At 50.1% G+C, this 25,531-nt stretch overlaps 2 protein-coding genes across 4 annotated transcripts in view; both read left to right on the top strand.

Moving 5' to 3' along the window:
- The first annotated feature begins 4,687 nt into the window (after positions 1-4,687).
- Positions 4,688-15,551, top strand: GPR4 (G protein-coupled receptor 4). Of its 3 annotated transcripts, XM_068992329.1 has the most exons (3): positions 4,725-4,765; positions 5,881-6,022; positions 13,068-15,551. In XM_068992329.1, the coding sequence occupies exon 3, from the start codon at positions 13,918-13,920 to the stop codon at positions 15,004-15,006; it is 1,089 nt and encodes a 362-aa protein (XP_068848430.1). In that variant the 5' UTR covers positions 4,725-4,765; positions 5,881-6,022; positions 13,068-13,917; the 3' UTR covers positions 15,007-15,551. The 3 variants fall into 3 exon arrangements, with proteins under 3 accessions (XP_068848429.1, XP_068848430.1, XP_068848431.1); XM_068992328.1 differs by lacking the exon at positions 5,881-6,022 and having other exon boundaries at positions 4,688-4,765; XM_068992330.1 differs by lacking the exons at positions 4,725-4,765; positions 5,881-6,022 and adding an exon at positions 7,750-7,852.
- Positions 15,552-19,025: 3,474 nt separating this feature from the next.
- LOC138097078 (optic atrophy 3 protein-like) overlaps positions 19,026-25,531 on the top strand; it is a 32,790-nt gene continuing 26,284 nt past the window's right edge. Inside the window, exon 1 of the mRNA XM_068993307.1 lies at positions 19,026-19,167. Coding sequence (XP_068849408.1) covers positions 19,026-19,167 — 142 coding nt within the window. The remainder of the gene's footprint in view (positions 19,168-25,531) is intronic.

Here is a 25,531-nt window from a genome sequence, read left to right as displayed (position 1 = left end):
TGGTGGTCTAGTAGCTAGGACATGTTTCCAATGGTGGGGGCCTGGGTTTGATACCTGGTCAGGGAATTAGACACTACATGCTGCAACTAAGATCCAGTGTGGCCAAATAATTAAAAATAAAATACTTTCTTAAAAAAAGAGTTCAAAGGAGAGTTAAAAAAACTTAATTGCTTAAAACACAACCATTTTGCTATGACTTATGGTTTGGTGTTAGCCATTCACACATGATGAAAGTTTGGGTTGTGTCCATTTTCTGCTATTGTGAATAATGCTGTGATAAATATTTACATGCATGCATGCGTGCTAAGTTGCTTCAGTTATGTTTGACTTTTTACGACCCTATGGACTGTAGCCCATACGGCTCCTCTGTCCATGGGATTCTCCAGGCAAGAATACTGGAGTTGTTATGCCCTCCTCCAGGGGATCTTCTTGACCCAGGGATTGAACCCATGTCTCTTACATCTCCTGTGTTGGCAGGCGTGCTCTTTACTACTACTACCACCTGGGAACCCCAGACATTCATATACAAGATGTTATTTGGACATATGTTTTCATTTCTCTTGGGTATATACCTAGGTGTAGAATTACTGGGCCATATGTCAATTCTATGTTTAACTTTTTGAGGAACGTCTGTGTGTATGCAGTTTTACTTAAACAATTCTGAAATAACTATAGACTCAGAGGAAGTTGCCAACATAGTACAGAGAGGTCCTCTATACCCTTCATCCAGTCTCCCCCAGTGGTAACATCTTATGCAACTATACTACACTGTCAAACTTGGAAACTGGCCCTGGTGAATCTGCAGACCTTATTCAGATTTAACCTGTTTTATACGTCTTCTTGTGTGTAGGTGTGTGTGCAGTTTTATCACATGTATGGATTTTTTTCAGGAGGATTCCAGAAAGGGTTATAAATTCCCTTTTGTTTCTGCAGTATTTCCAAATTATACTTGCTGTTTATATGTAAGTATGTTTGCTCTCTGGTCTTTGGCTAGTTAACAAGCCCTAATAAGTACAATGAGTTTTGTCATCTGGGCTGAACGTGCTTCAGGTATGGGACGATATTCTAAAGAAGTCCTTAAATTAGTGATAGGATATCCTGCTTGATAACATCTAGTTTCAGTTTTGAAGTGGTATATTAGTCAAAGAAAAGCCCAGAGAAACAGAGCCAGTGGGGTTTATATATTATAAGCTATTGGTTCACTCAGTTGTGGAAACTGACAAGTCCCAAGATCTGTTGGGTCGATCAGCAAACTGGAGAACTAGGAGAGGCAGAGATGCAGTTTCCAGTCTGAGTTATTCTCATGAAGTGCTTAGAATGGTACTTTGTAGTAAGTGGTCATTAAATGTTAGGTGCCCTTATTTTCCCCTCGTTTTTGATCTTCCTCTTTAAGCCAACATCTTTTCCTGTCCCCATCTCTTATCTCCAGCCACTTGCGTCGCCAGTCCTTGCCCTTCCCTGTGACATTTCATGCCTCTGAGCTTCAGCACCTGCTGTTCCTTCCCTGCTAGTACACCCTTCTGAACTTGTCCGCCCAGAAAACTCCCATTCGATAGGCAGAGTCCAGCAATCATATCCCGACTCCAGACCCCTAGGTTTTCGATCAAACTCTCCTTTCCTGGGGTCAAAGTCTCCTTTCCTGTCCTCCAGCTTTTTGACCCTTTCCTACTGTTCAAGTTCTAGGGAAGAAAGTGGTCCAGCTCCATCAAAGCATCCCTTTCCCTGGGTCTTGGTGCTCTGGCGCCCTCTTGTGCCCAGCCTGAGACCTGCGTGGAAAAATATGCCTAGAAAGTTCTGGGAGGATAGTGCAGGTGCTGGGAAAGATTGAAGGCCGGAGGAGAAGGGGACGGACAAAGGATGAGATGTTTGGATGGCATCACCGACTCAATGGACATGAGGGTAAGCTCCGGGAGTTGGTGATGGACAGGGAGGCCTGGCGTGCTGTAGTTCATGGTGTCGCAAAGAGTCGGACACGACTGAGCGACTGAACTGAACTGAACTGAGTGCAGGTGATTCTCCACAGTGCACCCAAGGGGTCACTCTCAGCCTTTCTCCTCCAGCTCTGGGTACTGTGAGAGTGCCCTGTGTGGACTCCATGCATGAGAGTCCATTGGTTGGGTTCTTCCCGTTACAAGCGCGGACAGGAAATCTGAAGGTCAGAAGTGGGGGAGGAGGTTGGAGTATTTATTTTCCAGGCCTCTCTCTGCATCCCTGCAGTTTTGCCAGTGGCTGTGTTCTCTGTCTAGAGCTATAGCTCCTCTTGTGGCTCAGATGGTAAAGAACCTGCCTGCAGTGTGGGAGACCTGGATTCAGTCCCTGAGTCAGGAAGATCCCCCAGAGAAGAGAATGGCAATCCCATGGACAGAGGAGTCTGCCAGGTTACAGCCCACAGGGTGGCAAAGAGTTGATGCTACTGAAGCTATTCAGCACACAAGCTCTCTGAATGGCTACCTGTTTCCTGCCAGGGTCCTAACTGAATCACATTATAAACTTAGGTTGAGTCCATGAGAGAAAGGGACCCTCACCCATCAAGGCACCTCAGAGTTTCTCTTTAGAAGGACCTTGGGATGGCCAAGGAGCTGATGGGAGGACTTGTCTGAAAGCTGGTAAACTTTACATGGGGTTATTTGTGGGGCGGGGCTAAATTCTTCATGACACTTCCATTGGTATGTCTCTCTGCCTGTCCCCTTGAGGGAGGGTGGAAGGAAAAAGCTTTCATTTCTGTGTGCATTGCAGGTCACTTGGGTACTTGGTTAAGTCTTACTTTCTATTTGCCTCCAGAGCCCCGAGAGGAAAGGAGTATTTTTTTTTAGAACTGTTTCATTTCATTTCTATGAAGTTCTAGAACAGGCAACACTCATTTCCAGTAAAAAAAAAAAAAAGGCATGGAGTGTCTCTGGGGGTAAAGTAGAAAGTGAATGCCCTGGAAGGGAGCAAAAAACCCAAACAAAACAGTGGTCGCTGGTGATGGAAATGTTTATGTTTTAATTTGGGTGCTCAGCCACATGGGTGCTGTTTGTCACAACTTATTGGGCTTCTCCCTTAAGATCCCGGCATTTTTATTCTCAAAATAAACAGGGATTTCCCCGGTGGTCCAGTTGTTAAAAATCATCCTTCCAATGCAGGGGAAGCAGATTCCATGCCTGGTCAGGGAACTAGGATCCCACGTGCCATGAGGCAACCAAGTCAGCGCACCTCAACTAGAGAAGCCCTCATGCCACAGTGGAGACCCAGAGCAGCCAAAATAATAATTATCACTGTGTGTGTGTGTGTGTGTGAGAGAGAGAGAGAGAGAGAGAGAGAGAGAGTGTGCGTGTGTGTGCTCACACATGCGCGCTCAGTTATGTCTGAGTCTGCGACCCCATGGGCTGTAGCCTGCCAGCCTCCCCTGTCCATAGATTTTTCCAGGCAAGAATACTGGAGTGAGTTACCATTTCCTTCTCCAGGGGATCTTCCCCACCCAGGGATCGAACCCTTGTCTCTTGCATCTCTGGCATTGGCAGATGGGTTCTTTACCAGCTGAGCCACTGAGGAAGCCCCAATAAATATTATAATTATAATAAAAGAATAATAAATAAAAAAGAATTTTCAAGCCCGATAGCTGTCACTTCCCCCCCCGCCAACCCACACTGTGCCAGGTCTTAGTTGCGAATTATGGGATCTAGTTCCCTGACCAGAGATCGAACCCAGCCTCCCTGCATTGGGAGCTCAGAGTCTTAGCCACTGGACCACCAAGGAAGTTCTAGCTGTCACTTTTTCTAAAAAAAAAATTTAGAAAATTTTAAAATTATTTTTTATTAGTTGTCACTTTTGAGTGTTACATCCCAGGTCTGTCCAAAGTGCTTTGCCTAAGAATGGATCAGTTTATGAAGGACATGATGATAACATAAAAATCAGCAAATATTTTTGCAGCACTTAACATTCATGTATTTACTCCTTGAAAACAACGTGTATTGCACATGTATCTGTAGTAAAGTAACCCAACAGAAAAATGACACTCCTCCTAGTGGGAAGGCAGATATTTAGAAAAACAACAAAAAAAGTGGAATACACAGACTGTTAGGACCCTTTCTATGGGGAAAAGCAAATAAAGCAGGGAGAAAGGAGGTCGTGGGAGGGGGGTGTCATGTTTTACAGACTTTATAGTATGACGTCCTCTTGATAAAAGGACTATGAAAGACCACATGATCAGAAGAGGAAACGGAGGCACACAGAGGTCACCAGCCTAAGTCTGGCCAAGAGGCACGGCTGGAGCTGGAAAACCCAAGAGAGATTCCTTCCAGGGGTGGCCCTGACCATGGGCATGGGGACCTAACAGACCCCTCATTGTCTCCCTTGGGGAAGTGGGAGTGCAATGACCAAAAAGTTAATGACTTGGGTCTGGGGTCTCCCTAAACCCCCGTCCCCCACCTCCCCATAGCTTAAGGCTTGATCTAGTTGGAGTGCGGGGTTGGAGGGAGGGTAAGCAAAGGAATTTATGAGATGGAGGCTTCCAGGCTGGGGACGTTGAAGGACTCGGGGGTGTTTCACCAGCAGGTGAGGTTTCTCCAGAGCTGGAAGGCTTTAGTGGGGTGAAGGGGTTAAGGGGGAGCGACAATGGAGGGGTTAACGGGGGCGGGCCCGGTCGGGGCGGGGCGGGGCCTCGGCTGGTGGCTCTGGCCCGGGGCCGGGAGGAGTCACCGCCGGGTCCCTGCGCCGCCGCGGAGCCCGGATCCCCCAGCCGCAGGGAGAGGCGCCGCCCGCCCCGTCTAGCCGCCACGCGCAGGTAGGCGCCGGTTCCTCCCGGGTCCGTGCAGGTCCCGCGGCCGCCGGCGACCGCTCCTCCCCGCGCGCGTCGCGGGCTCTGCGTCCCCGCGTCCGTCCGCTGCCTCAGTCTCCCGCGTGGCCTCGGTCCCCGCCCCTCTCTGGGGCTGGCTCTCCTTGCGTCTCCGCGACTGACTTTGTTTCTGGGTCTGTCTCCGTCTCTCCGTCGGTCTCTGATGTCTCTCTGGATCTGCGGTCCCGCTCCCTCTGCCCGTGTCTCTCCTTAGCCATCTCGATGTCTCTGTGTCGATATCTTTTATCTCTGCCTCTCCGTCTCTTCCACTCCGTTTGCCTGTATCCCTGGGTCTTGATGAACTCTGTCTATACGGATCTCTCTGCCTCCGTCTCCCCGTTTCTGGGCATCTCTTTGCCTTTTTCCTTCCTGTCTCGCTATCTCTCTGTATGCCTCTGTCTCTGTCTCCACGTATCTTAGACTCGGTTCTGGCAACTTCACTCCGTCGCCATCCTTCTCCAACTTTCCCCTGGGCTGAGGGTCTTCCTGGGAGTCGGGTAGGGGGCAATAGGATTACCACCTGGGGCAGGTGGACTTAGCACCGCTGTGACCTGGGCTCCCCCTTAACAGTCACCCCGCTGCTCTGGAGGTCGCACCCACCCCACCCTCCAATTTCAGGAATTCCTGGCTGGGGGAGGGGGTAAACTTCCTCCCCAACTTCCTCCAGTCCAGGATTTGGCTGGGTCACCCATTAACTCCTTCCTGTCTCGGCTTCATCCCCGCCCCCCGCCCGTCCCCCCGCCCCCCTTCAACCACCCTGAAGAACAGCTCTGGAATTTCTGTGAGGCATCGACTGTGGGATGAATGTCATATATACTCAGATGGGATGAGAGCTGGGGGATTTTCGGGAGGGCAGAGATGAATATGATGGGGGCCACACCCCTCATCACCCCCCACCAGGGCCGTCCACCAGCCACACTTCTCCTGAACTCACCAGTGTGTCCCTGCGCGCTCAGTTGTCTTCAACTCTGCGACCCCGTGGACTGTCCCCGCCCGCCAGGCTCCACTGTTCATGGGATTTTCCAGGCAAGAATACTGGAGTGGGTTGCCATTTTCTTCTCCAGGAGATCCTCCCCTCCAGGGATCAAACCCACATCTGCTTCTCCTGCACTGCAGGCAGATTCTTTACCGATAAACCACTGGGGAAGAATTCACCAAGGGCCCCCCAACTCTGTCTCTGTGGATGAGCTTGACTTCAGGTTTGAGGTGAGGATGGGGTGGTTGTCCTCTCTGGGCCGGGTTTCAGTAGAAGAAAATGAGAGAGATTGATGCGGTGTTTTGTTTTTTTTTTGGCAGGGGTGGGGGAGCTCCAAAACTCTGGGAATCATAGCATCAAGAAGTTTTGAATGTGAACTCTTTTGTTTTAATTGATTTTTTAATTAGAGTATCATCAGTTTTGAATGTGAACTCTTTTTTTTAATTAATTTTTTAATTAGAGTATCATCAGTTTTGAATGTGAAGTCTTTGCATGAAAGGACCCAAGTATGTGAGAATGATCCAAAAGGAGGATTGGGAGAGCTCAAACCTTCAAGTTCAAGGTCTTGGGGTATTTGAATCCTTCAGTCCAAAAAGATGGGCTTTGGAATATTGGCAGTTTTCAGTGGTCGCAGTCGAGAGCTCAAAAGTGCTGTCAGAGCCAGCTAGACCAAACCCCCCATTTCAGAGATGGGGAAACTGAGGCCCTAGTATAGAAGTCCCCAAGGTGAGTCAGCTTCAGGCTGGTTTGGGACTCCGGTTCCACTGAAGCCCAAATCCAAAGTACTGGCTTCTTTTGCTGCCACGACCTCAGATTAAAGTGGGGAAGGAGGTCTTCACAGGGAAGAGGGAAGAATGCCAGGGTGAGTGTGAATGGCTGGAACCCAGGAGGGAGCATTTTTAGAAGCAGAGGAGAGAAAATATTTCTAAAGCCACGGTGGTGGAGAGGGAGAGGGGATAAGAGGTGGTTGGAGTGGAAGGGGTGGAATTTCAGAAAAGGAGGGAAGAGAAGAACGGAAGTGAGAAGGGGCAGAGATTAACTCCCGCCTGACTCTGTCTCCTGACCCTCCCCATGAAGCCCACTGCTCCTGCAGGACAGGGCCTATAATTTGGTTTGTGTCTAGACAAATAATAACTCAGCCTCAGCCAGTATGTGATCCAGTGGGATGGGATGAGACAAAGTTTCTGGGCCAGGTATAGAGAGGCAGCCTGGGCTCTTAGTGTCCCCACCAGGAGGAGAGAATTTAGGGGCCAGGTAAATGTGGTGACTACCCACCCCCCGCCAAAATTGAATTCTTAGTATTTTACAATTCTGCACAATTTTAGAACTTAAGGCTGCTGGAATGTTAAAAAGAAAAAAAAAAAAAACACAAAACCAGAAGAGGTAAAAAGGAAGTGGGGTTCACCATATCTGTAAAACAGAAAGGGGAAATACAGATTCGTGTTTGCTGGGCAAAGATAATGATCACTGAGAGTTTAATAATAGATTATGAAAGTTGTACAATTTTTTTTTTTAATCATAGAGCGTTCTAACAATAGAACTTGAGAATCCTGGAATGTGAATTTCCTGGGATATTGGAAACCTAGAAGGGTAGGGGTGTGGAAAGCCGCCATAATAATAATAATAGAATGGAAGGAAGGTAAAGGTCTAAAAGGTTATAATAATAGAACAGTAAACCATGGCCTGGACTAACAATAGAATCTGAGGATCTGAGAGCATTGGGAATCTAGAACATCAGAGGAGTAGAGTCAAGGACCCTCCCTGGTGTCCCTTCTGGGTGGTGTGGGGGACATATGTGGGGGGATGGGGATACCTTCGGTAGAAATGGGGAAACTGAGGCCAGTGGAGTGGTCACGGTGGCCTGACTGTCCTCGGTTCTCGCCAGCCAGCCGCCAAGGCGCCAGGTGGGGAGCGAGGCTCTGTGATCACATTTCGTTCCCCTAATGAGCAGACCGACCGGAGCTGACTGGTCCCCAGGGGGCTGACAGGGGAGCTGGAGCCTTCAGAGGAGGGAAGTGGGGAGTGAGAGAGGTGACCTGGAGGCTTCTAGGACAAGGCTGGTGAGTGACAGGGGTGCGGGGGCTGTATTACCTCTCCCTCTTGCTCTTTCAACCCCCCCACCCCCAAGCCTTCAGCCTTGCTGGACTGAGAAGTTGCTCCTGGGGCCTGGCTTGAGTAGCTGAGACTGCACAAAGTGGGGTCAGGGGTCTGACAGTCCTTTCTGTCACCCCACTATCACTCCACATTCCCAACTTATCTCTCTTCCTTGGCCCTCTGGGAGGGACCAGCAGGGACCAGGAGGGAGCGGGGGTATGGGGTTGGGGGAGAGAGTGCTGGGCAAGGGAGTCAGGTGATGGAGGGGCACACAAGACCCCCAAGGTCACTTGCCTTCTGGTGGTGAGAGTCTGTGGGTTTTTCAGCAGAATCTAAAAGAGGGCTGAGAACTCCAGAAAGACTTGAGAGAAAACAAGAGTACAGGGAGGGAAGAGAGAAAAACATTCTTTTTCGTTAAGAACCACCGATCTGGGATCTGGGCAGCCTTGACACGTCATGTGACTTAGACAGCTAACTGCCTTGTGGCCCTGGGCCTCAGTTTCCCCATCTGTATCACGTAGGAATCAAATAACCTTGTGCCCCCAGTTGTGGCATATAGGCTTATTGCATTGTGGAGTTCTAAGAGTCTGCCATCCCACGCTATCTTTGTATGTGGAGGGGTTGATGTTGGGCATATCTCAGGTGGGGGAGGAGAGAGGACTGAATGCCCCTCCCCCACGCCTAGCATCCCCCAAGAAGCAGGTGGGTTGAAGAAGAGGGACCGGAGGAGGGAGGGGCTCCCCCTGGAGGAAATTAGCAATGGGAAGTGCATTTCCTTTGTCTGCAGGAAATCAGTCTCCGGCCTGTGTACCCACCCCAGCCTCAGCAGAACTGGGGGGTTCTTGAGAGGGTGGGACAAAGGGAATTTCTCCGCTCTCAATGCCTCCTTCCCTTATGAACTGGTTCATTTCTCATGTCAGCGCCCCAGTGCCTGTGGAATAGTAATAATTGTTCAAACACTGCACAATTTATAGATGATATCACCTCTACCAGGGATTTTGTTTCTTTCTTTAAAATTAATTTTATTTTTTAGATTGGAGTATAGTTGATTTTGGCGCTGTTAGATAGCATCACTGACTCAATGGACATGAATGTGAGCAAACTCCAGGAGATGGAAGAGGACAGAGGAGCCTGGTGTGCTGCAGTCCATGGGGTCACAAAGGGCCGGACACGACTTAGCAACTGAACAACAACAACAGCAGTTGATTGACAGTGTTGTGCCAGTCTCTGCTGTATGGCAAAGTGACTCAGTTATACATATTCTTGTTTTTTAAATATTCTTTCCATTAGGGTTTGTCAGAGATGTGGCGTTAAGAAAATATTCACACACCAAAAAATTATTCATAACCTAAAAGTTCAGAGTTACATTTTACTGGGTGGGAATTGTTAGGACTTTAAGCCTGGGAGATAGCATCTCAAATCACCCTGAGAAAACATGCTCCAAGGAGCCAGGTTATACACATGTTTTACAACAAAGGGCAGGTAGTCTGAACATCAGATTATTGTCAATTAAAGAAAACCAGATATCCCAGATTGAGGAACTTAGCGCTTTTCTATGTGTTATGGGAAGATGCAAGAGTCTGGGCTCAGTGAAATCATTCCTTTGACAGGCACTTCAGCTATCTGGGGCCAGTATCCTGTGTTTTCACATCCTGAGCTTTCTGGGGGTTGGGGGGGGACTCACCACAGGGAGTGGCTGCAGTCTGATGGCTGCTGGATGGCCGGTATTCTTTCCTTCCTGAGTTCCCTCAAGGCTCACCAGCTCACCATCCATTGTGGCCACAGTTGCTGGTGACTGTGACATCCTTGTTTACTGATACGGCAGGAAATATTTCATTTCTTACAGGATATTGAATATAGTTCCCTGTGAATAAGTTGGGAGATGTTTCATCCTCTTCAATTTTCTGTAAGAGCTTGTATCGAATTGACATTTTCTTCTGTGTTTTTTTTTGGGGGGATCCATGCAGCATGCAGGATCCTAGTTCCCCAGACCAGGGATCAAACCCACACCCCCGGCAGTGGACGCCAGGACCACCAGGAAGTACAAAAGATTTTTGTATCTGTGATGTGACTGATATAAAAGTTGTGCCCCACCTCCCCTTCATGCAGAAGGGGAAACTGAGTCTCCTGAATGAGAAGTAATTCCCTTGGTCTTAATGGCTGAAGGAGAGACCAAGGGCAGAGAGAGAGAGGTGTTTTGAGTGATTTGTTCTGGGCTGGAGGAGGGGTGGTTCAGTTCAAAGGGAGGGACCGGATTGCACTGTTCCACTCCAGAGCAGGCCCCCTCCTTCCCACCTCCACAGGATCCAGGAGTGTCTGTGAGTCTGAGGTGGGGGCAGCCCTTCCGTTGCAGAGGACCCCACAGGGGGTAGGACTTACTAAGCGGGACTCAGCCCTGACCTTTCAAAGTCAATTATGCAACAGAGAGAGCCTGCCCTTTTCACTTTTTCCTTCCTTATCTCTTTATCTCTGGGACCCTGCAGGGACTCACTGGAGTTTGAAGTGGGGGTGCTGCTGCCTCGAGGGGAGGGGGTGCCTGTGTGGCAGCATGGGCTGACCAAATGCCTGTTCCCTCAGTCCAAAGGCATTTATTGAGTGCCTACTGTATGCTGGGCCTGTCCTGGGTGCTGGCGATAGCTACAGCAGTCAATAATCGGTCACTGCCCTCCCGAAATGAAATGTCCATTCAAGACAGACAGGCAGACACAAACAGGATGCAAGGTGATGTGAAGAGAGTTGCTTAGTCGCTCAGTCGTGTCTGACTCTTTTGCAACCCCACGGACTGTAGCCCGCCAGGCTCCTCTGTCCATGGGTTTTCCCCCAGGCAAGAATACTGGAGTGGGTTGCTATTTCCTCTCCCAGGGGATCTTCCTAACCCAGGGATGGAACCCGTGTCTCCTACGTTGGCAGGCAGATTTTTTTTTTAACCATTGAGCCACCAAGGAAGCCCTGGGACTATGGATAAGCATATTTTCATTTTGCGTTTGTGCCTTTTCTAAATTTCCTTCAATAATGACAGATTTCCCTCACTTCTTGAACTTCCAAGTACCCAATCTATTCAGTCTATCCCTTTAACGTCAACTTCATAGCCATTGCCTCTGTCCTGACTCAGTCTTCTTTTTTGCCCTGACTTTTACAACAACTTTTTCCAACTGTGAATAACAAAAAGCACCTCACAGACATGTGTACCTCTCTCCCACCAGCCATCTACAATGGCAGAAATCATGTCTTATTTATATTTATCTCCAGTGTCCAGTCCTATGCAAGGCACAGAGGAGGCACTCAGATGTTGGATGAACTAAAGTTCTCCTCAAATAGGATGCAACCTCCTGGAAAAGAAGAACCCTATCTTGAGATTCTGTGATTCCTGTAATTCTTCCACACAGAGTGTGTGGGTGTGGGTGGGCAGGACTGTGGGTACAGAGGGCCTCCCTGAGGAAGTGATGGAGGTATGGGAGCTAGTCCTAAGTAGATCTGAAGGAAAGACAGAGGTGGTAAGGCTGGAAAGAAGGCCCAGCCTTGAGCCTGCTGAGGTGGGGGAGGGAGAGGTGGGCACGAAAGTCAGCTAGGCTGCAAAGGCTGGGCAGGCAGTGCCTTGTCACCTGGGGGGAAGACTTGGGGTTTTGTCCCAAGTCCATGGGGAAGTTATTGGAGGATTTCAAGCAGAGAAGGATTAATAACAAGAGCTGACTGACATGTTAGAGAGACCTGTCTGGCCGCCACGTGGGGAGTGAGTGGAGGGAAGCCAGAGTGGCAGGCAGGAAAGCCTTGGGGAGGCTCAATCGCAAGGTCTAAGCCAGCGGTCATAGTGGAGCAGAGTGGGCAGCGGCCGGGGTTTCAGAGACATGCATGGGCGCAGAATTTAGTGTGGAGGTTAGGGAGAGCCCGAGCATTCTCCCATGGGAAGATGCTGCTCAGGCACCTGGGAGGTTCCCGTGGGCCTGCTGGATGCCTTGGGTCTCATCCCTCTTCCCCTCTTTGGCCCCTCAGTTTTCTCATCTGTCCTACTGACTCAACCAGTGGTTTTCAAAATGTGTCCTGGGACTCTTCAGAGGTGGACTTCCTCCCGCCACCTCCTTTTATGTAGAGCACAGAGTAGCTTCCCCTTTTCACTGTCTTAGATGAGGTTCCCTGCTGAGATATGTTTTTTTAAAAGTGGTTCCACAGCCGACAAACTTATGCAAACCGCTGGGTAGAATGGCCTCTAAAGATGCCTCTACTTCAGGACTTCACTCCCGTCCTCTCGGGGGCTGACAATGGTCCAGAGCTTGGTCCAACACTGTCTTTTGCCCTGCGCCTAAAGATCTCCCCAGGACCAGGGGGTGACAGGCCCAAGACTCTTACTCGGGAAAGTCGGAGGGAAGCGGAAAGAGACAATGAAGGGCGTGGTCTCTGAGGGAGGGGACTCCTGGCACTGCCCCCAGGGCTCCCCCTTGGTGGATTGCGTTCTCATAACCTCCCTGCCCCAGTCCCCTGCAGCTGTGCTTCCATGGGCTGTCAGCCCACGACCCCTTTCTGTCCAATTATTCTTGGGTGAAAACTGACGTTCAGGCTGGAGAAAGGAGGTGAGAGCCAAGATTTTCGCCCCCGCTCCCGTTATCAGGACCTTGGACAGGTCTCTGAACCGCTCTGTGCCTCAGTTTGTCAAATAGGGGGAATAACAGTACTTTCCTCATAAGGTTCTTGAAATTTTAAAATTCACAGCCATAAAGTGCTAAAGACAAGGTCTGCTATGTAATAGGACTCAAAAAAATTTTAGTTGTTATTATCACCACCATCATCATCATCGTCAAGAATTCAGTGCCCTGGGTTAAGAGTAGGAAGCTGGTTCTAGCCTGGTTCCATCACTGCCTTGCTGTACATCCTTGAAGGAAGTGACCCAGCCTCTCTGGGCCTTGTCTCTATGTCTATAATATGGTAGGTGAGACTAGTTTAGCATTTCCCAAGGCATGATATGAGACTTGTGCCAGTTTTATATGGTTTCTGGAAGAAAGTTTTAAAGAAACAATTAGGGAAAAAATATAACTAACATCTCAAATCTGTGTTTTCAGTGATCTGTTGCTTAGATTAAGCATCATTAAGGTGCCTACCCTCTGGAGCTCACTAGAGTCAATGACAAAAGGGTGTGGGGAGCAGAGGGAAGTCCCTGACACCTCTCACGGCAGTTCTCTTTCCCCACAGGTACCGCAGAGTCAGCTTTGAACTGTGAAGCAGGGCCACCTCATCGCAACTGCTCAGCCCCCACCAGGACCAAGCTGGAGCCCCTCCCATGTCCCTTTAAATTTCCTGTATTGGTTACCCTGTGCTGATAGAGCCCTTACTCACCACCTTCCTGTTTCTTTAAAACCCTTCCCACATTCCCCAGACTGAGTCTTCCCTCTCTTTCATCCCTCATAGGACACCCCCTTTTTTGTGGTCTTTGCCTCTTTGGTTACCTCCCTTATTTCCTTATTTCTTACTGGGGTCCTAGGAGGTGTCAGCAGCCCCATCCATCTGGCCTGGTCTCCTCCACTCCCAAACTGTGAACTACCCTATCTCAACACTACCCCATGCATTTCCTGCACCTTCTAGTACATTTCACCTCACTGTTACTTCAGCATAGCCACGCTTACTTTCTACATCCTCCACAAATCTCTCTCTCTCACCACTGCCCACTGATGCCTTCATCTCCCGTATAAACACTCCCCTTGGTCAATCGTGTGTTACCCCAGTACTCTCCCATTTATGCTCTGGTTGGGTCTATAAGACCTCCTTGACAAAGGTCTGTGTTAATCCTGCCACCCCCAAACCTCCCTCCTGTGGTAATTCTATCCTTTCTCCAACTTTTCTCTCTGAAAGCCTCTGTCCTTCTCTGCCCAGTCTGGCCCGCAATTCGCAGTCCACCTCATTCTCTAACCCGTGAACTGCCTCCCACCATGTTCCCCTGAGCCTCCAAGGAGGGGGCTCAGGGAGGCCTGATGGCCTCCCGCCCCCCGTGGCCCCATAGCCCCCGTGGGCCAGGGGAAGCACCCCGAAAGACCCAGTGCCAAGGATGGGCAACCGCACATTGGAGGGCTGCCACGTGGACTCCCGCGTGGACCACCTCTTCCCGCCCTCCCTCTACATCTTCGTCATCGGCGTGGGGCTGCCCACCAACTGCCTGGCCCTGTGGGCTGCCTACCGCCAGGTGAGGCAACGCAACGAGTTGGGCGTGTACCTGATGAACCTCAGCATCGCTGACCTGCTGTACATCTGCACGCTGCCGCTGTGGGTGGACTACTTCCTGCATCACGACAACTGGATCCACGGCCCTGGGTCTTGCAAGCTCTTCGGGTTCATCTTTTACACCAACATCTACATCAGCATCGCCTTCCTGTGCTGCATCTCAGTGGACCGGTACCTAGCCGTGGCCCACCCGCTGCGGTTCACCCGCCTGCGTCGTGTCAAGACGGCCGTGGCCGTGAGCTCCGTGGTCTGGGCCACGGAGCTGGGCGCCAACTCAGCACCCCTGTTCCATGACGAGCTCTTCCGCGACCGTTATAACCACACCTTCTGCTTCGAGAAGTTCCCCATGGAGGGCTGGGTGGCCTGGATGAACCTCTACCGAGTCTTCGTGGGCTTCCTCTTCCCCTGGGCCCTCATGCTGCTGTCGTACCGCGGCATCCTGCGGGCTGTGCGGGGCAGCGTGTCCACCGAGCGCCAGGAGAAGGTCAAGATCAAGAGGCTGGCCCTCAGCCTCATCGCCATCGTGCTGGTCTGCTTCGCGCCCTACCATGTGCTCCTGCTGTCGCGGAGCGCCGTCTACCTGCGCCGCCCCCGGGACTGTGGCTTTGAGGAGCGTGTCTTCTCAGCCTATCACAGCTCGCTGGCCTTCACCAGCCTCAACTGCGTGGCTGATCCCATCCTCTACTGCCTCGTCAACGAGGGCGCCCGCAGTGATGTGGCCAAGGCCCTACACCACCTGCTCCGCTTCCTGGCCAGCAACAAGCCCCAGGAGATGGCCAACGCCTCGCTCACCCTGGAGACCCCGCTCACTTCCAAGAGGAACAGCGTGGCCAAGGCCATGGCAGCCGGCTGGGTGGCAGCTCCGCTCGCCCAGGGGGACCAGGTGCAGCTGAAGATGCTGCCGCCGGCACAGTGAACCTCGAATCCTGCAGAGCCCCTACTCCTCCCGTCTAACCTCCACTCCCTTCCCTTCTGGCCCAGTGTACGCAAATTGTATGTAAATAAGGCCCTGTTATTATTCATAAAATGTAAGAAAATAGGAAAACAGTGAGGCTGATGTTTCACTGATCAGCCATCATCCTCTGCCATGACCCCCTGATAATTCAGTAGAACTGTGCCAAGCCCTGTGCTGGGTGGTGCTAGTGACCCAGCAGTGACAAGTGGCGGCCCTGGCTCTGTCCTCACGGCTCCCATTCCAATGGAAGAGACAGATCTATCCTGGGAGGGTGATGCTCCAGAGTGGGCAGGGCTCAGACGGGAGCCCAGGGGCTGGGGGAACCCAAGAAGGCCTCTGTCTCAGTCTGGGGGATAGAAAGGGCTTCCTAGAGGAGGGGACCGATAGATTAAGTTTCCAGAAGGTAAAGACAAAGAAGATAGGATTATTTCCAACAGGGGAGTAAAAGTCTTATGATTCAAGGGGAAAGTGGAAGGAGAAATTCATTGAGTATTGAACAATCACTGTGTCTTTGGGAAGCCCCTGGTCATATAGAGTAGAGAGAGAGCAGGACAGAACATTTCAGAGTTTGGAGATAAAGAGATTTCTCCAAGTGAGGCCTGAGGAGGAGGAGGAGGGAGCGTGTCAGAACCCAAATAAAGGGCCATTGGTCAACTGTCTGGAGGAGCAGGGAGCAGGATAGGCTTGGGAACGGGGCTCAGGACAAGAGAAGGATATTCATTCATTCAAGAGAGATTTATTTATACCTGTGCTGGCCGGTATAAACAAACAGTGACCAAGACAGTCCAGGCCCCACCATCATGGAGCTCACAGTAAATGAGTAAATAAAGATAAATATTAAATTTGGAAGCAAAGGACTTCCTTGGCAGTCCAGTGGTCAAGACTCTGCACTTCCACTGCAAGGAGCACAGGTTCAATCCCTGGTTGGTGAGCTAAGATCCCATATGCTGTGTGGTGCAGCCAAAAAAAAAAAAAGAAATTGGTAAGGGTAATGGAGCAAGATAAAGCCAATTGAGAGGACAGAGAATGATATGGGGTCTGATCTAGATCAGGAGAGTGGGGAGGGCTCACTGAGAAGGGGGCATTTGAGAAAAGACCTGAAGGAGGCGAGGGGTCAGATGGGAGAGGGCTGCAGGCAGAGGGAACAGCAGGTGGAAAGCCCTGGAGTAAGAGAGTGCCTGCATTTCGAGGGCCAGCAAGTACACACAGAAGCGTGGTGGGAGCAGAGGTGTGGGAGGACATTAAGAATGGAGATGAGACAGGGACAGGGGCCGATGTGCCAGAGCATTGTGAATCCATGTGAGGACCTTGCCTTTTATTCCAAGATAGATGGGAACCACAGAGGGGCTCTTAGCAAAGAACATTTGGGATTGGCTTAAATGCTAACAAGAGTCTCAGGCTGCTGAGTGGGGAATAGAATATGGGAAGTAAAGGCGGAAGCCAGAAGCCCAGGCAGGAGATGCTGACAGCTGGACCCGGGTCAGGGTGGAGCAAGCAAGGATCGGTGTCAGCTTTGGGATTTCTCTTGAAGGAATCCAATGATGGAAGAAATACAAGGCCCTATGGGATTGTATAACCCTAGTCCCTTGCCCATCCTGGGAAAAGGGTGACTAGAGGACCTGAACTAGAAGGAACTCTGGGAATGATCCCAGGCACTATTCACCAGAGAGGCCAAGTGATTAGCCCAAGGTCACACAGCCGGTGAGTCAGTGCTGAGACCATCCTGGGTTCCCTTTCCCCTCCCCGCCTCTGCCTCTGTTCCCACGCCCCAGAGTGGCCAAGGCTGCTGCCCTGGCTAACGGCTTTCCCCTCCCTCTCCTGGCTCTCAGGGGTCAACCAGGAATGGCTGTCCTTCCAGAACCAGAGTGGAGAGCAGGAGGAGGAAACACCCAGTTCTGGACAGGCCTTGACCCCTCTGGGTCACACACACACACACACACACACACACACACGGGCATAAATACACCCTTGCCCCGAAAGTTCCCAGAAGAGGTTCCTGGGAGAAAGAAAGAGGAGGGAGGAGGGGAATGAGGGAATGAGGGGGAAAAAAAAGAACTTAATGAGGACAACTTTTTTGCAGGAGGAGGGTTGGGTCACTGAGATGCAGGAAGTTGGGGCTATGGTGTTGTGGGAGAAAGAAAAGAGGGAGGCCTGGGATCTGGCGGTGGCGGGGCGGGGTGGGGGTGGTGCGGTGGTGGTGTTATAATTTTCCCACCCTGTCTCATTGCAGTACAGCTACCAGGATGGACATGTAGGGAGCCAGAAACTTTCTGAACATGGGCCCCTCGGGGAATTGGATGAAAGCCTGAACACTACCCCTCCACCAAATGCTCATTCCCATTCATTCAATAAGTACTGAGCACCTACTGTATACTAGAAATTGTTCTAGGAGCTGAGGAAATAGTAGTGAATTATACACAAAAAAGTCATGTACAAGTTTAAAAGTTTCCTAAATGCATTAAGTGGAACCTCAGCCCCACTCCCAAGTTGGTTCTTGGACCCCAGGCTAACATCCCTAGGGATCAGGAGAAGACTCTAGGCTGGGACTCAAGAAACCCAAGGGGTTTCTCTCCTAATTACCCATGGAACTCTGGATAAATCCTTGTGAATTCTCTGGCCTCAGTTGGTCAGTCTGTAAAATGAGGGAGTGGTTGGTTCCAGTGAGTGGGTGATGGACCTGGAATAGGTCCCAAGCTCCTTCACACCTTCAGTCCAACAGGGATCCTGGAGAGGAGTTGTTTTTATGGAGTCTTGGCATTCTTAGTAATTTAGAATATCAGGGTTCATACATGTCAGTATCACCATTATCTCAGATGGAGAAATGGGAGTCCATCAGGGCCAGGGAAGTGACAAAAGACACACAGGGAGTCCGAGCAGTTGCCGAGGAAAGCCCTGGGTCCCCCGACTCGGTGACCTGAACGTTTGTTTCCTCCTGCACACAACTCGGCTCCTTGGACTTTCTTTCCCTCGCCCTCTGCCTCTTCCAGAATCTCTCAATTACCCATTAGCCCTCCACCACCCAGGCATTTCTCTCAGACAACCTTGTTTACATGATTTTGCTCCCCGCTGGGTAAGGGATGAGTCTGGGACATGTTCTTTAAACTCCTTCCTGAGCCAGCTCCCTAGGGGCCCTCCTCCCCAACGGAGGAAGTGGACCTGCTTGAGAACGGGTAAGTTTATTAGCCAAGAGGCTGGGTTATCAAACTCTCCTGGCCGAGGGACCTCGTGCCACTTCCCTGGCCTCTTTTTAGGCCTGTTTGTCAGTTACTTGGGAAAGGGTTGAAACAGCTGTTTCTGAAGATGAAATGAACCCTCATGCTCAAGTTAGCAATAACAATGCTAATACCTGTGCAGTTGTGAGGGCTGTTGGGTGATTCGCATCATTCTAAACAGTTAACATAGATAACTCGTTATGTATTTATAGTCAAGATTCTCATGCAAACCTCGTAACAATCTAATAAGGAATGTGCCTTCTTATGATTCCCATTCTGTAGATGGGAATGCTGGCCATACACAGCAAGTAAACTGCGGAGCTGGGATCTCACTACAGGTTACCTGGCTAGTTTCTCACGACCGGTGACAGCTCTAAACTGAGGGAGAAGGTGCATTTGGGACGCCTGAGCCCTAACTAGGACTAATTAAGACTGCTCTTTTGGAGAAGCCGCGCAGGTACGCGACGTCACGGAGGAAGGCGATGACGTCAGCCGAAGCGGGCGTGGGAACCCATATAGCCTTCTGCGAGCCGTTTAACCGTACCACTCTCTGACAGCCTCACTTCCGCCGTATATTTGCATATTCATCAGAACGGACGTCGGAGCGTCAGCGTCGACGCCGTGACGTCGTGGACCGCCACAGCGGTTACCCCGGGGCGTACGCACGTACGTACGCACGCACGGCGACGAGAGGGCGGGGGAGGAGGGAGCGATCTCAGGCGCCCCTCCCAGTCAGCAAGGTTGCGTGTGCCCCTTGCGACCGCCAAGATGGTGGTGGGCGCGTTCCCTATGGCGAAGCTGCTATACTTGGGCATCCGGCAGGTCAGCAAGCCGCTTGCCAACCGCATTAAGGAGGCCGCCCGCCGAAGCGAGTTCTTCAAGACCTATATCTGCCTCCCGCCGGCTCAGCGTGAGTCTGACCCCACGTCCCTCCAACCTTTCCATTCTCTAACCCTTCTCAGGTGGTTGCTCAGGAGATGGGCTTCTGTTCACAACCAATCACAGCCCGAACCGGCAAAGTCTTGACGCCAATAGGGAGGGTTCCTTGAAGAGGGGCATACGAGTAGCCCAATAGTAAGAATGGGCATGGGGTGAAGGGCGGGACAAAGTGCCCGCGCTTGATTTGGGAATGTTAGCCAATAGAGGAAAAGAGCGCGAGAAGATTGACGTCTAGACGAGCCAATAGTGTGGGCAACGGGAGTGATTTGGGCGGGGTATGCCAGGACTGCGAGGAACTGGGGAGAGCTGAGGAAAAACTTGACGGGGTCACTTGCCAGACCATCCTTGGGTGGCTTCATTCCTCAAACTCCACCTCTTGCCTCAGATTCCCTCCCGGCCTGGGAAGTCATGGGTGGTTTTTTCATCTGTTTAGGTCATTGGTTTGTCCCAGTTGTACTCCGGGGAATAGGCCTAGGTTAGGGGCGTGGCTCGGGGCAGAGTCTGGAGTCTGGAGGCGTGACGTGAGAATCTGGCTAAAGGAGTCATTTTAACTAAAGTGGACATTCATCCGTCTATTTATTAATCCACACATACACCATATTTTCTCTTCCATTCATTCAGTAGACAGGCCGTGCTGGCTTTTTGCTGGGCTGGGAGACACATTTATGATCCATCACTGTCACTCCAGAGCGGACAGGATGGTGCCAACTCCAGGGCTGAGAAACCTCCTGACCCAGGGACGTGGGGTTGGGAAAGCTGTCTCGACTCTGGAGGAAGGCTGCCTGAGCTGAGATCCGAAGGGGATAGTAAACATACAAAATACGGGCTACTGTCAGAAGATGATCTATGTGCTATGGACCTGTGGGAGCAAAGAATAAGGAAATTTAACCTAATTTGCTGGGTCGGGGAACCACCATTAATCCAACTGGTACTTCATTTAGTTGGTGTTTTCTGAGTGTCTGCCCTGTGATTGGCCTTGTGCTGGGCAGTGCTGGTGAAACAGCAGGAATTAAGCCAGCCCTAGCCTGTGCCCTGATGGAACTCACAGTTGGGTGAAGACAGGCCCATCCTTCAGGGTGATGACCCAGAGTGGGCAGAACTTGGATAAGGGAGCCCACTGGACACTTGACCTGATGTACCATTCAGGGAGAGCTTCCTGGCAGAGGAGACCTCGGCTGGGAACCGAAGGGTGAGGAAAATGTCACCAGACAGCACGAGGACAGGGATAATGTTGAGGGACAGGGAGGAGCTTTTGCAAAGGCCAGATGGTTAAGGGAAGCACACTTCTTTTCTTTACAAGTTTGGATGCCTAAAATTTGCTTTGTAGGGCCTGGAATTCTTAATATTTTGGTGTTTGGTCGGTTGTCTGCCAGAGTTGCAGATCGTAGAATGGAAAAGTGTTGGATTTCAGTTACCGAAATGCTTTCCTATAAGCTTTCTCATTTGATTCTCACACTGTTTTGTCCACATTTCAGGGAGGGGAAATGACTCCCTGCAGTTTATCAAAGAGAAAACTCGAGTCTTGAGAGCAGAGGAGAGTTGCTGAGGTCACACGTGGAGTCTGGGCCAGACTTAAACCCTGGCCCTTTAAGGCGGGACTTAAACCCTGCATTCTGGATTCCCAGAGCTGGTTTCTGTTTCCTGCCACTGCCTTTCTCCCAGACACTGTGGGATGTCTAGTATTGTGGTTTAAAAAGCAGCAACTTGAGTCAAACTGACATGGGTTCCAAACTGGGTCCCCCCTTCTCAGCCAGGTGGTTTTGGGCAGGTCACTAACCCCTCTGAGGTTCAGTTTCCTCCTCTGTAGAGTGGGTATTATATAACAGTGACATTTAATGGCCACTCACTTTGTGCCAGGCAGTGTGCTAAGCACTTCACAGCAGTAAATCCTCACCAATTACTCTGAGTTAGACACTGTTATTATTCCTATTTTGTGTATATGCTGCATATGCATTTATGCTATAAATAATACTTATCTCCTCCTGTTGTTGTGAGGAGTAAGTGAACGTATAATGGTAGGTCAGTGCATGGCTCTGAGTTGCGGCTGTCGTGTAGATGTTATGGATACAGCAGAAGAGAAAAAGCAAGACATTTTGTCTTCAGGAGACCTTACATTCTCAGCTATAGGGGAAAGCCAGACAATAAAGAAAACAGTAAAGTGTGAAGTATATTCGATAGTACAAACTGCTCTGGAGAAAACATCAGGGATGCAGAAGGAGGAGTATTTGGGGGACGGTTGTGAAGTTTAGATAGGATTATCAGGGTGACCTCATCGACAGTATGAGGGGAGGAGGGAGCAAGCAGTGCGGGTGTCTGGGGGAAGAGCTTTCTCACCCGAAGTCTCCGCACCTGCCAAGGCCCTGAGGTGAGCGCGCACCTGGCATGTTTGGTGAACATCAAGGAAGGCAGTGTGGCTGAACAGAGGGACAGAGTGGAGGCTGAGGGCCAAGCAGGTGGCAGGAAGGGGGCAGATCGTGCAGGGCCTGTGGGCCCCTCTGAATGGCTGGGACTCACTGGAGGGTCTGAGCAGAGGAGGGACGGGATCTGAGTCCAGTTTTCATGTGATCCTTTTGGCAATCATAGGGTGAGAGTGGTTGCAGGGAGGAGATGACTGCAGGAGTCCAGGTGAGTGGAGAAGTCACTTGCCCACTGCCTCACACTCTTTCCCCAGCAACTTCTTCCTAAAATTTCACACTCCCCAAAAAATTGAAAGAAAGAATGGTATGGTCATCGGTTACATGCCCTACAACCCCTAGTTCGCTCTTATTAGCTTTCAGCAGATTTGTTCGGTTTTTGCCATCATACATGAATGTGTGTGTGAATGTATACACACAATCTTTTTTTTTTTCTTCCTGAAAAATTTGTAAATAAGTCTTGGACATGGTTCTAAACTCGTGAATATTTCAGCCTGTATTTTCTAAGAACAAAGACCTTCTATATAACACAGAACCAGTATCACACCTCCCCTGCCCCAAGAAATTTAGCATTGATGACAATAATATTGGTGACAATATTGTTTAATATACAGCTTCTATATAATATATTGCTCATGTTCTGGTCCCCAAAATGTCCTTTTTAAGCTGTTTATTATTTTTATTTTTAATTTAGAGTCAGCTCAATAATCTTGCATGGCATTTGATGATTTTGCCTCTTTAGTATCCATTAATCTATAGCAGGTTTGGCAGTCTGGCCCAATGCCTGTCTTTGTAAATAAAGTTTTATTGGAACACAACCATGTCCATTTGTTATACCTTGTCTGTGGACACAGAGATGGATTTCTATGGCTCACATATGTGAAATGGTTACTCTGTGGCTCTTCACGGAATGAGTTTGCTGGCCCTCTATAAGAGTATCCCTGTCCTCGTGACGTTGACTTTGGGGTAGTTGTTCTATAGTGTCCTGCACTCTGAAGTTTTCTGATCGTTGCCTCTGATTTGATTCACGTTGAGCATATTTGGCAGGAACACTACAGAACACCTAAGGACATCACCTCAGCGGGCTCCTGATGTGTTTGTTCCGTCATTTGTGGTGGTAACTTGGATCCCTTGGTTAAGGTGGCGACCACTAAAAGAACCTTTCTTTTCCCCCTTGGTAATGAATAAGCAGTAGATTTATTTGAAAGGTAGCTCCCGCAGGATTTCCTGTGGATGGGGTGTGACAGGCAGTCTGGTGGAGGGGTGGGCTGAACAGAAAGCACCAGGAGCTCAGCAGGGGGACAGGTTTGGTTGGAGACGCTGTTTGATGTTGGAATGCACTGACTTATCAGATTGACGCTTTTTGAATTATGTTGTTATACTGTCTTCATACTGCTAACTGCTGTTCACCATGGCCCCCGTCCCAGGCAACTGGAGTTTCCCAGAGCTATGGCTACTGTGTGTTCTCCCTGCTCAGGCCTTCCGAGCTGACCCACACATACAGCGACTGTATCTTTGGCTAAGATTCTTTAGACACAGAGGGTGGGCCGGGCCATGCGTCTCCTCACAGTAGAAGCTGGAGGAGTAGGTGTGTCTGCCTGAGAAAGAACAGTAAATGCACGAAGCATAAATCATCAGTGACGCACTGTGTTGGGGAGGCAACGATCTTTTTCAACCAAGATTTCTTGGGAAAAGAAAATAAAAGAGGGCAGTGATGCCAGGCAGGTTGGGGCCGTGCCTGCAAAGTGCACCGTGGGAAGAGCTGTGGGAGGTCTCTGGGCAATGGGAAAATTCCCGTGTGTTTCCACTTAGGCCTTTGGAGAACACTGGTTATTTTTCCAGTTTACTACCCTAGTGGGCAGAATAATGAGCCCTCCCCTGCCCCGAGATGCCCACATCTTAATTCCAGGAACCTGTTGAATGTGTTACCTTACACGACAGAGGAACATTATTACGTGTATGATTGAATCAGGTGTTTGGGGAACGAGAGAGCAGCCTGAATTGTACAGGTGGGCCCAGTGTAATCACCCAGGTCCTTAGAGGTGAAAGGAGACAGGAAAGCCATCCATTTGAAGACAGAGGAGGGAGCGTGAGCCCAGGATGCTGGTGGCCTCTGGAAGCTGGAGAAGGCAGGAAAACGAATTCTTCCCTACAACCTCCGGAAAGGAGCTCTCACCTACTGACACAGAGTGTAGCCTAGTGAGAACCATTTCAGACTCCTGACCTTTGAAACTGTGGATAACAAATGCGAGTTGTTTTAAGCCACTGCTTTTGTGGTCATTTCTTACAGAAGGAATAGGAAACTAATACGCCATGTAATTCTCTCAGGCGACTGGAAGAATCTTTTCAGAAGAGCTCAGCTCTGTGGCCATTTGGCTTTGGAGTTGGTTTCTGTTTTCTTTTGCTTACAAAGCAATGTGACCTACTGTTTAAGGGCTTTACACAGCGACCGTTTTATTTTTCTCTCACAGTGTTGTGCCTTGATTGGGCTCAGATGGCTGGTTCTTCTGCCCGTCTGGCCTGGTGGTCTCTCAGGGGGGTTCAGTCAGAGGGCGGCCGGGCCTGGAGTCATCAGGAGGCCCAACTGGGGTACTGGAACATCCTGTTCCCTCTCTCCATCTTAGTGTTGTCTACAGACCTCTCTTTTCCACATGTCTTTCCCCTCATGGTCTCTCAGGGCTTGCTGGAGCCGGATTTCCATGGGAGAAGGAGCAGAAGCTGCACGCCATTACAGGGCAGGACCTGGAACCACACAGCATCACTTCCAGCACACTCTGTTGATCCCAGCAGCTCTGGCACAGACCAGAGGGAGTGTGGGAGGGGACTACACGGGGCGATACAGTCACCAAAGGCAGTTTACCACAGGGGAGACACTCCTGGCTTGGCATCTTGGCTCCACTAACGAGCTGTGTGACTTTGGGCAAGGAGCTTGACCTCTCCGAGACTCCCAAATCCATGTTTGTCTGATGAGGGTGACGATAGAACTCACCTCCCAGGATTCTCGTGAGGATCCAAGAGCTAGTGGATATCAAGGCCTAGCCCAGAACGTGTGGATCTGGTCGTTAGTGCTGGCTGTGATGATCTGTTCTTATCCTGCATGGGCATTACTGTCCAGAGGCTGAACTCTGCCTCCAGATAAAGGCGTCCCGCACTCAGCTTTCTGCTCTGCCATCCAGTGTGTGTCCTGGGCGAGCCCCGCTGCCTTTCTGTACCTCGGTTGCCTGTTCCGCACAGTGTAGCACCTACCTCGTAGGTCTGATGGGAGGATCTGTCAAGCACGCGAATACCCTTAGCACAGGCCTGGCACGTTCTAAGTCCACTGACTTAGAGTGAAATCAGTAACTTGGTTGGGTACAGTGGGCGAAAACTAGCCTCTGGAGCTGAGCTGTCTGGCTGCATGTGAATCCCAGTTCTGCCATTTTCTGTGTGGCCCCAAGGCAAGTTATTTAGCTTCTCTGGGTCGTACTTTTGTTGTCTATAAATTGTATCATTATAATTCATATTCCATGAATTCATATATCCATAAAGCATTAAACAATGCCTGGCTTTTAAGCACTGCATAATTCTTTGTTGAATATATGGAGATGTCAGGTACCATACTGTTTTTATCATTATCATCGCCTTTGGGGGGGCTTGCAGCCATCCATTTATCATCCTAGAGTATTTTTTTAATTTTTAAAAAATTATTTGTGTATTTAGTCATTGTTTTTGGCTGCATTGGGTCTTCATTGCCGTGCTCAGGCTTTCTCTAGTTGCGGTGCACGGGCTTCTCATTGTGGTGGCTTCTCTTGTTGCGGAGCACAGGCTCTGGGCATTCTCAGTAGTTGTGGCACAGGGGCTTGGCTGCCCCAAGGCATGTGGGATCTTCCCAGACCAGGGATCTAATCTGTGTCCCCTGTACTGGCAGGCAGATTCTTAACC

The sequence above is a fragment of the Capricornis sumatraensis genome, chromosome 20, assembly GCF_032405125.1.
Source record: "Capricornis sumatraensis isolate serow.1 chromosome 20, serow.2, whole genome shotgun sequence".
Classification (NCBI taxonomy): Eukaryota; Metazoa; Chordata; class Mammalia; order Artiodactyla; family Bovidae; genus Capricornis; species Capricornis sumatraensis.
This window is presented reverse-complemented; position numbering and strand designations above follow the sequence as displayed.

Excerpts from the sequence above, each read along its gene's own strand:
- GPR4 (XM_068992328.1), top strand. The coding sequence starts at position 13,918 with ATGGGCAACCGCACATTGGAGGGCTGCCACGTGGACTCCCGCGTGGAC.